This window comes from Gorilla gorilla, chromosome 1 (assembly GCF_029281585.2).
Source record: "Gorilla gorilla gorilla isolate KB3781 chromosome 1, NHGRI_mGorGor1-v2.1_pri, whole genome shotgun sequence".
Classification (NCBI taxonomy): Eukaryota; Metazoa; Chordata; class Mammalia; order Primates; family Hominidae; genus Gorilla; species Gorilla gorilla.
Window position 1 is genome coordinate 49139596 of NC_073224.2, and position 15340 is coordinate 49154935.

At 39.2% G+C, this 15340-nt stretch overlaps 1 protein-coding gene across 1 annotated transcript in view; it reads right to left on the bottom strand.

The window, feature by feature from the left end:
- Nucleotides 1–15340, bottom strand: part of CR1 (complement C3b/C4b receptor 1 (Knops blood group)) — a 125118-nt gene that overhangs the window by 3693 nt on the left and 106085 nt on the right. The window contains exons 36-38 of the mRNA XM_031014458.3: nt 14240–14263; nt 13165–13240; nt 5654–5758 (exon numbers count right to left, since the gene is read on the bottom strand). Coding sequence (XP_030870318.3) covers nt 5654–5758; nt 13165–13240; nt 14240–14263 — 205 coding nt within the window. The remainder of the gene's footprint in view (nt 1–5653; nt 5759–13164; nt 13241–14239; nt 14264–15340) is intronic.

Sequence of the window (15340 nt, forward strand, 5' to 3'; positions counted from 1 at the left end):
TGATGGCCTCGCAAATCTTAACCCTGTCACTTGGGTTAAGACCATCGGAAGTACTACGATTATAAATTTCATATTAATCCTTGTGTGCCTGTTTTTTCTGTTGTTAGTCTGCAGGTGTACCCAACAGCTCCGAAGAGACAGCGACCATCGAGAAACAGCCATGATGATGATGGCGGTTTTGTCGAAAAGGGGGAAATGTGGGGAAAAGAAAGATCAGATTGTTACTGTGTCTCTGCAGAAATAAGTAGACATAGGAGACTCCATTTTGTTCTGTACTAAGAAAAATTCTTCTGCCTTGAGATGCTGTTGATCTGTAACCCTACCTCCAACCCTGTGCTTCCTGAAACATGTGCTGTGTCAACTCAGGGTTAAATGGATTAAGGGCTGTGCAGATGTGCTTTGTTAAACAAATGCTTGAAGGCAGCATGCTTGTTAAGAGTCATCACCACTCCCTAATCTCGAGTACCCAGGGACACAAAACACTGTGGAAGGCCACAGGGACCTCTGCCTAGGAAATCCAGGTATTGTCCAAGGTTTCTCCCCATGTGATAGCCTGAGATATGGCCTCATGGGAAGGGAAAGACCTGACCTTCCCCCAGCCCGACACCCGTAAAGGGTCTGCGCTGAGGAAGATTAGTAAAAGGAAGGAACGCCTCGTTGCTGTTGAGACAAGAGGAAGGCATCTGTCTCCTGCTCATCCCTGGGCAATGGAATGTCTCAGTGTAAAACCCGATTGTATATTCCATCTACTGAGTTAGGGGAAAACCGCCTTAGGGCTGGAGGTGGGACATGCAGGCAGCAATACTGCTCTTTAAGGCATTGAGATATTTCTGTGTATACATATCTAAAGCACAGCACTTAATTCTTTACCTTGTTTATGATGCCGAGACCTTTGTTCACGTGTTTACCTGCTGAACTTCTCTCCACTATTATCCTATGACCCTGCCACATCCCCCTCTCCGAGAAACACCCAATAATGATCAATAAATACTAAGGGAACTCAGAGGCCAGTGGATCCTCCGTATGCTGAACACCAGTCCCCTGGGCCCCCTTTTTTCTTTCTCTATACTTTGTCTCTGTGTCTCTTTCTTTTCCAAGTCTTTAGTTCCACCTAATGAGAAACACCCACAGGTGTGGAGGGCCAACCCACCCTTTCAGCATTCCATATAAATTACACAGTCATTAGAAGTGTTTATTGCCCTCTGTGATGGCTGCTATGTAGGACATAGAAAGTATGGCGTAAATGGAGACATTAGTAGAAAACAGAGAGATTAATGATTAACTTGACCTTTTCCTTTTTTAATTTTGTCCAAAGAAAAAGTGTTCTCAGAGTTGAGCTACTAAATAAAGAGCCTCCTTCCATTCTAGAAAACGTACAGGTCACCCATAACAGAAAAAATGTTTTTTTGATTCTGTTGTTCTACACCATGGTGGTAGCAGGGGACAGAAATAGGAACTGTTCATCTTGGAGGGGTCAGCTTCAGAAAGCATGTCCTCCTCTTCTACTTACAGTTAAGAATGAGCTGCAGTAGTGGATTTAGTACAAGGTATCCACGTGCTTCCCCAGCCGTGCTGAAGCCTCTCCTTTTAAGGCCGGGAATGGCGTCCTGCTACCAAGGGACAGACCTCTTGATGAGGCCCTCCAGCTCATCTGTTCCCCGGTTATTACTGCCACCAGATTCCTCATCTTTGTTCTCCTTCCGTTTCACAGGACTTCCCAGCATCACCTGTTACCTGTATTCCTCAAAATACTCTCATGTCCAACACACAGCTATGTCTTTGGAGCCTGCCTCTTTACTCCGCCCCAGAACCTGGGTGCACAAGGTCTTAACGCTTGGCACAGATTCTAACTCACTTCTTGACTAACATATTTTGCCACAGATGATTCACTTTGTTCCCGTGGAACACTGTGGTCAAAATTCCAATCTTAAAAGGGAAAGTTGAAACAAAATTTTTAAGGACTTTATACCTACTGAAAAGTGATCAGTAGTCAGTGTACACAATTTGAGGTGTACTTTGATGTAAGAGTATTTCCAAAAAGTTGAGGATAAATGAAATTTTCACAAATTAATTTTGTCAGGCCTCTGAGCTCAAGCCAAGCCATCGCATCCCCTGTGACTTGCACGTATACACCCAGATGGCCTGAAGTAACTGAAGAATCACAAAAGAAGTGAAAATGCCCTGCCCCGCCTTTACTGATGACATTCCACCACAAAAGAAGTGTAAATGGCCGGTCCTTGCCTTAAGTGATGACATAACCTTGTGAAAGTCCTTTTCCTGGCTCATCCTGGCTCAAAAAGCTCCCCGACTGAGCACCTTGCGACCCCCACTTCTGCCCGCCAGACAACAAAGCCCCTTTGACTGTAATTTTCCTTTACCTGCCCAAATCTTATAAAACGGCCCCACCCCTATCTCCTTTTGCTGACTCTCTTTTTGGACTCAGCCTGCCTGCACCCAGGTGAAATAAACATCCATGTTGCTCACACAAAGCCTGTTTGGTGATCTCTTCACAGGGACGCTCATGAAAAATTTCTCAATTGATTAACGTGCTCAGTTGATTACTGAACATTTCTCATTTGATTATACTGAGAGATTGGGGAGATCTTTAAAAAATTGTCTCTATTCATCAGAAGTTAATTTATCATGGAAAAGAAAACACACATAAGCACAACGTATGGCACATTGTAAGTGGCTAAGAATGTTTGAAGAATAAATAAGCAACTACATGAATGCAATAGAGTTAACAGGCAAAAAACAACACATGAAATGTCAATTACTATAGGTTATGTACTGTTATAATGATGGGAGAAATGTTTGTCATTTGGTAAAAAAAACAGGATTCAATATTGTGCAATCAATATAATCTCAAGGTGTATATGCGAATGTATAATAATATGCAAAGAAGCTTAAGAATACTACTAGATAGAGATTATTGCAGGTAATTTTTATATTTTTTATATTTTCCCCTATTTCTTGTTTTTAATAATGATGAGATATTACTGTTAAAATTAATTAGTTTTTTTTAAATGGTGTAGTCAGGAAATGTGAGTTTCAAAGAGAGACATCATTTTGGACTAGAGTTGTTTGGGAGAGCATCTTGGTTGATTGAATTCAGAGCTGGAGCTGGGTTCAGGGAATTTAGATAGAAAGAAAGGCAGAAAAGTGTTTTAGGCAGGTAATCTGACAGGAATGAGGCTAAATCAAATAATTTATCATTGTGCAATATTTTTAAAATGAACTCTTGTAAAAATGGTTGTTGTTCTTCCAGTCTGCTGTTATTTTGTCTGTTTGTAAATGAGTGGCCACACAGCTGGCCCTGAATCAGTTCTGCCTGACTTTTCTCCCATAGCACTCTGATAGTAAAGGAAAATGAATGCCTCACGCAAGAACTTTGGAGACATAGTCTAAAGCATCCCTGAAAGCACAATATTTTCTGTCTTATTTTATCTTTTTTTTTTTTTCTTTTTTTTTTTTGAGACGGAGTCTTGCTCTGTCACCCAGGCTGGAGTGCAGTGGCGCGATCTCGGCTCACTGCAAGCTCCGCCTCCCGGGCTCACGCCATTCTCCTGCCTTAGCCTCCCGAGTAGCTGGGACTACAGGCGCCCACCACCACGCCCGGCTAAATTTTTTTTGTGTGTGTGTATTTAGTAGAGAAGGGGTTTCACCGTGTTAGCCAGAATGGCCTCGATCTCCTGACTCATGATCCACCCGCCTCGGCCTCCCAAAGTGCTGGGATTACAGGCGTGAGCCACCACGCCCGGCCGTCTTATTTTATCTTAAACTTCCTGCATTATTTATTTGTCTTTTGCTCCCTTATAAATGTGTTTGTGTTCATGTTGAAATAATACAATTTTTATTTGAACTATTGGAGTAACATTAGAAAAATATATTCTCTAGGAAACCATGCCATTTTCATCTTATGATTTTTATATCCCCTTGGTATATTAGCATTAGCCATGTATCCCCCAGTGTATACAAATGCCCATTTCAGAAGGATCAGGCCAGATAAACATTAAAGCTTCAAAAAGTAAAATATCAATTCTGAATTTTAAAAAAGCAATGCATATTTCATTTGTTTTCATAAACAGTAATGACAAATAAGCGAGAAGCAAGCAACTAGGAAGACAGATAATAAACAGGGCATTGCAAATTCATTTCTATTATAGGAGAAAATAGGACATAATCTGTACTTTTTTGTTTAGAAAAGTTTGAATTGCTTCTACGTATATTTTGGTTAACTATAAAATACCTTTTCCACTTCCTTTACTTTTCCTGGGGCCCCTTCCACTGTCCTCTGTTGAATTTAGGATTTCTGATGTATGTAGGTGTAACATGCCAAGTTTAGATTAATGCACAGGTACATGAGAAAGAGGTAGGACATAAAGAAAGGAAATTTAGTAATGACTGTGGTGCTTTTGCTTCTGCTTTCTACAGGACTGGCCTAATTCTGTTCTAGGGCATATGGTGATCTTATTCCTGAAAATGTTCCAAACACCTATGGGTAGGACATTTTAGAATTCTTGGGCATAGCCAAAGTAAGCCAGAGCCAAATAAACTGTTCTGAATGTTAAAGAAAAATGGAGTTTTGAATTTGCAAGAAGCCCGAGAGTCTGAATGCCTGTATTTACTGCATACCCTGAGAATGCAGTAAAGATTTGAACAAAAGAGAGGAGTATCCAATGAGAGAGAGAGGCCTAGGAAGAGGATGGAAAGCCCAGGTTAAAAGGGGAACTAACCAGTGAGAAATTTCTCATAGTATGATATAGTTCAGGGGTTAGCAAAGTCTTCCACTAAAGGGCCAGATAGTAAATACTTTTGGCTTTTGGGGTCTCTGTTGCAACTACTCAGCTCTGCTGTTGTAGTATATAAAAGGGAGCCAGAGACAGTAGACAAACGATTGGGTGTGGCTGTGCCCCAGTAAAACTTTATTTACAAAAACAAGTGGCCAACTGGATTTGGCTCACAGGTGGTAGTTTTCAGGTCCCTGGTGTACTAGTTACTTTTCAGTTCAGTGATTTCTAATATTGATATATACCACTTTTGATAATGGTATAATTTCCCTTTTCACCCCAAATCTTTAGCAACGTGTACTACACAACAGCTTGCAGTAAGCCTGCTTTGAATAGGTAGAATGAAAGGTTAGGTATTTAATAAGCCCAAGGGAATGAGGACCAAAAGAAGGAGCAGTCAAAGAGGCCAAATGAAGTAGAGAATTCAGTGGAAGTCAGAAATCAAGGGGGTTGGAGGCTGGGGAGGTAAAGCGAAAGTCTCCAGAGGACATTAAAGTGACTGTGCATTTAAGGGAAGCTGGAAGACTTCGAGGGTACAAGCAGGCAGCAAATTCTTGGGTTCCACAAGGAAAAGAAAAGCATACTACTTCTCAAAGTTTCATAGCATAAATACAGGAAATTATAGGAATGCTTTGAAAAAGTAGTGACTGTGACTGCACTGACTTATAGAGTCATCACCCCAAATCAGTGGAAATGACAATAATGATCCAATAAAAAAAAAAAGAAGTTTCCAACTCCTGAAGTACTTTCTAAATTCTTTGGTATCAATGACCTACCTAGTGCAATATCATATTCAAGTCCTGTTTCCATTTTTGATATTTGAGTTGTTGAAAACATTTTGAATTCAGTATGTATATAGGTACCTGCTATTTTCTTCATTTGTTTGCAGAGTTCGGGGATGAACGCTGCTGCCTCCTTGAGAATGTAAATGGATAGCCACTTCTTTAGGTTTTTCATGTGCATTATTGCTAATTGGCAGAGGAAAAAAATAGAAAAACTGTCTTAATCATTTAAGTATCTGTTTTGAAAGAAATTAGTAATTTGCATTTTGAAATTTAAGGTATTATTTGCCTTAAGTTCCTGATACCTTTTCAAGATGTCTGAAAGGAAAATCATAACCAAATCTCATCTTTTAATACTAAGCAAAAACTTAGATTAGAAAATAATACTAAAATCATCCTATATTTTCTGTCAGAATACTCTAAATTGTTTATAGGCAGATGTCCACGCCTTAACACATTTCACTATTTCTGACATAATTTTGATTAGTAAATAGGATTTACATCGAGATTTTGACACTTAAGCTGCACAACATGAATGACTTTGCACTGCAGTGTTACGCGAGGCTTCCTTTTTCTCCTATAGTGAAGATATATGTTCTGTTTTCTGTACAAGCAATATCCACAATTAGGGGAGCAGCAGTAGCTGTCATGAAGGTATTTAAGAACTAACAGTAAAAGAAATATTTACTCACTTTTTAATATCAGTAATAACAATCATGTGTAAATAATAGCTAACATTTTCTGACACGCATCATAAATGAGGCATTATGTTAAATAAGGTAGGAAATATTATTATCTCCATTTCACAGGCAAGGAAAATGAAATTTACTGAGGATAAGTATCTTGCTCAGGGTCTCATAGAGAGTGAGTGACTGTGAACACAGGCCTTAGCGGTTGCAAAGCCCTCACCCTCACTTGGTATGGTACACTGCCTCTTTGGGGGTTAACAAACACTTCATCTTTTATCAATGAAATGACAAAACAGTACCAGTACCTGGAGATTTTATGTATGAGTTGGTATTAGGGATTTTAGAATGGAAGCTTGAAGAGTTAACTCACTTCAACATGTACCACTGTTTCCTCATCACTCAGTTATTCTTTACCCTCTTATGGAAATTAGAATGACAGCATCATCTGAGAAAAAGAGGCAGACTGCTTCAGGGGGCAGAGTTTTCACAGGACAGGGAAGGCACACTTGAGATCCATGGATGAAGAAGAGTGGAGGGGTATATAGCCAGGTGGTATGACCTTCCAAGGAGTGGTGGTGAAGTGGTAAGATGAGTAGTGGTAAGATGGTCTTGGGTGATGAGTGGTACATGGGGTTTTGGAGAACATGATCTCGGTGAGTATATGTTCAATGAAGAGCTATTTGGTTAGTTACTGGTGGTTAATGTGAACATAGGAAAATTCAGGGAGACTTCACAGAGGATGGCCTTAAGTATTTTATCATTCTAAGCATCACAACAATGGAAACTTTGAAATTTTGACGGTGGACAAGGCTGTTTTGTGTAGAAATGGGAGTGGGTACGAGGCAGTAACAAGAGGCAATAATGGGCTCTGAATGAAGAAGTCTAACCAGTATTATTCCTCACTGATGAGTGCATGACCTACCTTATGACCTATCTTATTTAACATTATCACAAATTATTATTGTAAATACACAGTGAAATATCAAAATGTGCAGGCAGCATATTTTTAACTAGTGAAATAACAAGGCAGTGAGATTAAATCACAGAAGAACTTGCCAAGTCTGTGTGAAACGCCAGGAAATCTCAATATGGAAAGATGCCCTTAAAGAAATACCTTAATTTTTTATAGCCTAATGACTCAGAATAAAGAGTAAAAAAAGGAGAGATTGCATATGGTTCTCTAGAAAGATACTGGTTCAATATACCAGAGTAGCTAAAACAAACTCAGTAAAATATAGGGAGAAAAAGAATATTGAAAGAAAAAAGGAAAATAATTTAGGTTTGTACTATGTACAGTTCTGGATACTGAATTTCAGTAATATAGAGTCAGATTCAGAAATGGCAACTAACATTGTCAAAATACTAGCACAAAGAGTTCAAGATTTCCAGTTAAATAATCTGGACTAAAGGCCTAATTCCTAACGACTTCCTACTGGCTTTAAACAAGCCACTGAATTTCTTTGAACCTAGAATGTTTTATGCTTTGGGATAACAATATGATTGGGCCTACCTACCTCACAGAGTTGCTTTGAGGACCAAAGAAGATAATAAATGGTAAATAAACCTATAAATAAACATGTTAACTCTTTTTGTAAATACATTAACCATCTCTACTCTTATTATTAATTTTGACTGCTGTACAAGTAGAGATTAAAAAATCATTAAATAAAAATTGTTTTGGGTGGATATAGGTGGTCCCTGCTCACAGGGGATCATAGTCCAGGGAGCAGGGATGGTGAGGAGTATAGTGGAGACCAAGAAGGCAAGAGATAGTAGTAATAGCGAGTGGAAAGGCCAAGGTGGAGGGTGCAGAGGAAATGGGCAGAGTAATTAGGTATTCTTAATCAGGGAAAGCTGAGGATTGAGAAGGCACATGAAATCAAGTGTGATATCGTTTAAGCATATGTGCTTACCAAATGCAGTGTTGGTACAATGGACTGAATGTTTGTATCTTTCCAAATTTATATGTTGAAAATTTATAGGATCTAATGACTATAGGATCTCAAAGGTGAGACCTTTGAGAAGTAATTAGATCATGAGAGCAGAGCCCTTGTGAATGGGACTAGTGCCCTTAGAAAAGAGACCAGGAGAGCTCCTTCACTCCTTTTCTCTGATTTGAGGACACGGAGAAAAGATTGAAGTCTATTAACTAGAAAGTGAGACCCACCAGACACTGAATTTGCAGTTGCCTTGACCTTGGACTCTCTACCCACTAGAACTATGAGAAATAAATGCTTGGTTTTTAGAAATGAAATAATGTTTTTTAGGGACAGGGTCTTGCCATATTGCCCAGGCTGGCCTTAAACTCATGGGCTCAAGCAGTACTCCTCCCTCAGCCTCCCGAGTAGCTGGGCATATAGGTGAGTACCACTGCACCCAGCTTAAATGCTTATTGAATCCACCCAGTCTATGGAGTTTCTGTTATAACTGCCCAAGTATATATACCAACAGACTGAGACAGTTGGTATATTAGTACAAGGAGCAGCCTTGAAACCTGGAGTAAGTTTAGGACAAGTTAAAGATGCACTGTTCAACTTGGTAGAGAATTACGGCAGAAATTTCCCCTTGTGGTAACACTCTTCGTGGTGTGTAGCTCACTCATTCACTTGATAAATATTTATTGAGACTCTCTTTGTCCCAGGGACAGTTTAGATTTGTTATGTATCCATTGGTGAAGATAGGACAAAAATCCCCGACTTCATGGAGGGACAGAGAGAATAAACATGGAATGTAATTATTTAATTAATTATAATAAAAGAGAATAAGTCTATAAAAAAATAAAGCAGGATAAGAGAGACTGGGAATGTGGGGGTGGGGTCCTGTCATCTTTACTAGGGTAGTTAAAGTAGACCTCCTTGAGGAGCATTTTAAAGAAGGTGAGATCATTTCTGTGTGTGTATTCCTTCTATTTCTCTATCACTTTAGTTTCTTTTCTTGTTTTATTTTATTTTATTTATTTATTTATTTTTTTCAGATGGAGTTTTGCCTTTGTTGCCCAGGCTGGAGTGCAGTGGCACAATCTCAACTCACTGCAACCTCCACCTCCTGGGTTCAAGCGATTCTCCTACCTCAGCCTCCTGAGTAGCTGGGACTACAGGCATGTGCCACTACACCAGGCTAATTTTTGTATTTTTAGTAGAGACAGGGTTTTGCCATCTTGGCCAGGCTGATCTTAAACTCCTGACCTCAGGTGATCCACCCGCCTCAGCCTCCCAAAGTGCAGGGATTACAGGCCTGAGCCACCGCACCCAGCCTCATTTTAGTTTCTTAGTAAATCTTCAGATTGCTTATGCAGCTTCTGAATTGTCTCCAGTGTTTGAGGTAGACGTCAGCCTGCACCTCTCTAGGCCTGGTGTGACTGTGGCTCTCCCATAGAGCAGGCCATCTTGTTCTACACTATTCTATATCTGTCAGTCTTTTTTAGCTCCAGGATAAATGGCTCTTCTGACTTGGTGACCACTACGATACTCTCCACTCATAGTCTGCGTTTCCCACATGGCTTCCTTCTTCTTTGCCATGAGGCCCTTTATGCCCCTCTCTTTCTGTGAGGAAAGCTTGAGCTCCAGATAAGGAATAATCAGCCCTTCTCACATAGCCACAATGACTTAGCTTATTGGCCACACCCACTCAAGGAGGTATGACTGCATGATTAATCAGCCCAACTCCTTCCAAAAGAAGGGATCTCTGCCTTCTGATTATTTAAGTTTATTACTTCTTTTTCCCAATTTTAGCTATGTGTTATTTCTAACATGAAAATCCATGGTGTTTTGTTAGAGAAATGCACTCACTATCCTGAAACCACCTTTGCAAAGATTCTGAGAGTGAAAGAAATCTAACATGGCTGACTTCATCTTGCTTCTAGCCTCACAGGTGGCCCGGCTTTGCTCATTCCTGGGTGTAGGCCAAGCTAACCATGAAAGGAATTTAGTTTATAATTTAACTTTGGAGCAAGGATAATAACAATCTCTTCCTAAAACTAGCTCCCTCCTTGCTCAGGACCTGAAACCTAATGAAAGGCCAAGAGATTAGGATTAGGAGAGGACTTGAACTCTGCTAAAATATAGGCATAGGTTTTACAATCCATTACTGCTCAGAGATTTGTGACTTCCCTAATTGCTCCTATAGATAACATCACTACTGTAGAATGTAAGATTGGTCTTCTGAGATGTTTTTCAGGTTTTTGCATTTGGCAACTGACTGACTCTACCTGGACCTGTGACTCATGACTCAACTGGTCCTGTGGCCCCCAACCAGAGGTGGACACAGCACATGAGGAACATTTCCCACACCCCCATCCCCAACCAATCAGTAGTACCCATTCCCTAGCTCCCTTCCTACCAAATGATCTATAAAAACCCTAGCCCCTGTGTTCTTGGGGAGACTGAGTTGAGTGATAACTCCAGTTCTTCCACGTGACTGGCCTTGTGTTAATTCATCTCTTTCTTTACTGCAATATACCATGATCTCAAGGAATTGGTTTTGTCTGTATGACAGGCAGGAAGAACACATCAGGCAGTTACAATCCCAAGAAGTGAAACAGGTCAAAAGTAAAAGTTTAGAAAATGTTTAAAAACTTTCCTGGATTACACATATAGAATAGGTTTTAGTGTGGGTTACATAGATGTTTGGGAGGTTTACCTCCCTGACCTTTAAGTCTAACAAGGATCATGATCTTTCTTTCTGCCACATTTCTGGTAGCCACTGGTCAGAGAGAGAATGGTTGTGCCATGGACATTACAGTTTAAAGAATATGAAAAAAATAGGAGGCAGGTTTTACGAGATGGAAAACATGAAGAAATAGTATATGGTCTCAGGTTGCTTAGACTATACAAGACAATCATTTCTAAAGAAATAATTTTATGAAATGGATATTGAGTCATGTTTATGCCTGAAGATGATTAATATGAGGAAATGATCTTAAATTATGTAGGTGAAACAAATCAATAGTTAGGCTTGGGAATCTGACCCTCTAGTTGATTAACAAGGAATGGACCATAAGTAATGAAGAATGACATAGTTAGAAGGGTGGAGATATTCAAATATCTTCAAGATATTAAAGTATCTTGAATACTTCCAAGAAGAAGGGATAATCATTTCCCCTGTGTGGTTTTAACTAGAGACTGATATAGATACAGAAAATTAGAAGCCCCGACTCCTTTAATTCAGACTTAGTAATTTTTTTAAAAATTAACTCACTAATTATATGGTACTTAACGTGAAACTTTAAGAGGAAAAATGTATTGACACAAGTACTTTGTTAAGGTAAAGTGCCCAGCTACTTACCTTTTCTTTTTGTAACGGAAAAGAGCAAAGAATATATGTCAAGCCGTAAAATACAGAGAACATTAGTTAGGAAGGATGGATATTTAAATTTAAATATCTACTAATTCAGTATTTTTCCATAAAATTGAGTTCCTGACTAGGTTCTTTACAGCAAGATCTACTATGACAAACTACTTTTTAAAAAGTATATTGGCATCTTTGTGAAATATCAAAACCAGTTTCTGTAAAGCTTGTTGTAGGAAACTGCACTTGTTTAGAATATTTGCTATAGAAAACTGTTCACTTAAAAGTTACAAATTCAGTTTTTCTATGGGTATGGAATTTGCTCATCAACCATATAACATTGATATTATTGATTCTGGCCTCATTGAGATTGTTATAATTCAATCAACCAGTACAAAAGCTGTGTAGGTTCTCTTCCCTGTCGAAGACGTTTCTTTATTCAGATCTTAGTCTTTGCAAGTTTTTTTTCTTTCAAATTAAAAAAATTAATGATGGCTAGGCCTGGTGGCTCACACCTATAATCCCAGCACTTTGGGAGGCTGAGGCGGGTGGATCACTTGAGGTCAGGAATTCAAGACCAGCCTGGCCAAGATGGCAAAACCCTTTCTGTACTAAAAATACAAAAAATAGCCTGGTGTAGTGGCATATGGCTGTAGTCCCAGCTACTCAGGAGGCTGAGGCATGAGAATCGCTTGAATCTGGGAGGCAGAGGTTGCAGTGAGCCAAGATCATGCCACTGCACTCCAGCCTGGGTGACAGAGCAAGACTCTGTCTTAAAAAAAAAAAAAAAGTTAATGGTGTTTACAAAATATTTGTTTATATATTAAAATACCCAATGGAAAGTTTCAATTCTTCCCCACTGGCAACCTATGTGTGCCATATGATATGTGTGCCATAAGTGACCCAATCTAACTTGTAGTGCTATGATAGGATCTGGGCTTAGAGGTCAGTGTCTGCAATGTCTTAGCAAAACTAGGATATCAAACAGCCTCATGAACAACTTTTTAAAAACCCCTTCTGCCTACTTTCTCTTTCTGTAAAACTCAATTCCTTCTTAAAATGCTGTGTGTGTGTGTGTGTGTGTGTGTGTGTGTGTGTGTTTTGAGATGTAGTCTCACTCTGTCACCCAGGCTGGAGTGCAATGGCACAGTCTTGGCTCACTACAACCTCTGCCTCCTGGGTTCAAGCAATTCTCATGCTTCAACCTCCCGAGTAGCTGGGATTACAGGTGTGTGTCCCACCTCGCCCAGCTAATTTTCTGTATGTTTAGCAGAGACAGGGTTTTACCATGTTGCCCAAGTTGGTCTCGAACCCCTGGCCTCTAGTGATCTGCCCACCTTGGCCTCCCAAAGTGCTGAAATTACAGGCACGAGTCACCATACCTGGCCAAATGGTCTTTTTTTTGTTATTATTATTTTTTTTAATTGTTCTTAGTATCCTATATACTTCCTTTAGTGTGAATACCTCTTTGTCTATACTGTGTGTCAAGGACTTTCTTTATAAGAATTACCACATCTGTTTATGTAGCAATGGGTTTGTTTGTCTTTTACTTTCTTTTGACTTCCAAGAGGGGGTAAGTACAGTTTACATTTCTTGGGATAATATGGCTATACTTACCCTTTTCTGTGCTTTAGAATTATCCAAGAGAGGAAAATGATGAGTAAAATAAAGAAGATCGTACCAGATAAAGTGCCTAGGCAGTAAAACAAGGTAATTAAATGCATAGAAAATATAACTTACAGGTTTTAAATTCTATCTTAGTATCCAGTCCCACTACAGATTGCAAATGCTTTTTTTTTTTTTTTAAAGATGTAACTATACATTCTGCTTTACTCTGGGTTTCTATAGCATTAGTCTCACTCCCACAGGGTTACTATAGTTAAGGTGTGAGCTGAGCCGTTTTGTAACCTTTAGTCCAATGTCAGCTTTTCCAAAAGTAAGTGAGAACCGTGATGGGGCAGCTGGCCACCAGCTCTCCATGGCCCTGCCCATGTCTCTTGCCTAAGACTTAACACACAGGCATTTCATTGTGAAAATACTGGAATTCTCTCTCTTGTTGAATTACATATTTAGGTCATTTTGTCCATTTATTGATTGTTAAAGTGCACAGTCTCCACAGATAGGTAGACCCAGGCTACCCCATTCTGCGGTCTTGGGCAAGTTACGTTAACTCTCTGTGTCTCAGTGTCCAGATGTGTAAAAAGGGATGTAAGAGTAATATGCCACAGTATTCCCTTGGAAGCAAACTCTATCACAAAACTATTCTTATTTAGGCAAATCACAGATATGGGCTCAGAAGACTGGTCTTATGGCTTTCTATTTGTGCAAATGAGCAGGATCACCATCTGGAAGCATACTCCAGGTTACAACTGAAAGAAGAAGTTGCATTCTCCCACCACATTCAAGTAAAGAATTTTTGACACTGATGAATGATTATTCATTTGTAATGGTTCAAAGGCAGTAAAGAGCCTTTGATGAAGGTTATTTAGTATGCATATGACGATGCCAGTTTCACCATATTGTGGCCTAACTTATCATTATTTTCTTTCTAGTTGAACTTACAACTGAAGATATTTTGATCTCTTTACAACTCAAGACATTTTGATCTCTCTTTTTCCATTTCATTCATTATAGGTAGGTACTTACTGTTATAGATGCCAGAATTCCTCAGCAAACCTTTCATAAAACTTACCAACTATGAGAGCATCATGTGCACCTAAAAGGAAGACAAAAGTCACAAAACATCACTCTGGCATGCAACATGATTGAATAGGACCTCTCAGCCAGTGACAAGTCATCTTGATTTTTCTTCAGGACTCAGTCTAATATTTTTTCTAATGCAAAAAGCCATTGGTTTCATTCACATACTCTCATTTTACCTTCTGCACTCAGAGAAGACTTTTAAAAATTATTATTAATACAATTACAGAAGAAAATTTATAATACAGAACTAAAGAAAAAAGTCACCCCAATCCTAGTACCCAAAAAATGTTTTGATACATTCTGTTCTGGTACATTTCCTTATATGTGTGTTTTCACATAATTATATACTAGAAATATAAGTTACAACAAAGGCAAACTAACATAATCTAGTAGATGCATCATAGTGTATTCAATGACTTCTATTGTGCATTTAGCTTGTTTCTAGGTTTCTGTCTCATGAAACCCTTAATAAAATGCATAAAATATTTTAATATTTTACATTATTTCCTTAGATTAAATTTCTAGGAGGGCTAACTGGCAGGAATAGCTGTATTATTTTCCACATACATTGCATAATTGTTTTTCATAAGAGTTTTTGCAAATTTACAATAGTACCTTCAACACACAACAATATCAGTTTCATCACATCCTTGCTTTTTATTGGGTGTTCACCTAACAACCTTTTTATTGTTAATTTAATGGACAATTTTTAAAAAATGTTTTGCTCTCGTCACCGAGACCGGAGTGCAATGGAGCGATCTCGGCTCACTGTAACCTCCACCTCCCGTGTTCAAGCGACTCTCCTGCCTCAGCCTCCTGAGTAGCTGGGATTACAGGCATCTGCCACCATGACCAGCTAATTTTTTTATTTTTTAGTACAGATGGGGTTTCACCATGTTGGCCAGGCTGGTCTTAAACTCCTGACCTCAGGTGATCCATCCGCCTCGGCCTCCCAAAGTGCTGGGATTACAGGCATGAGCCACCATACCTGGCCCCTTTATTTTATTAATATCAATTTTGTTCCACTTATTTGTATGTCTCTTCTTATGCTGGTGCAAAGTGACTTTTGTATTATTGCTTTATATTTTGT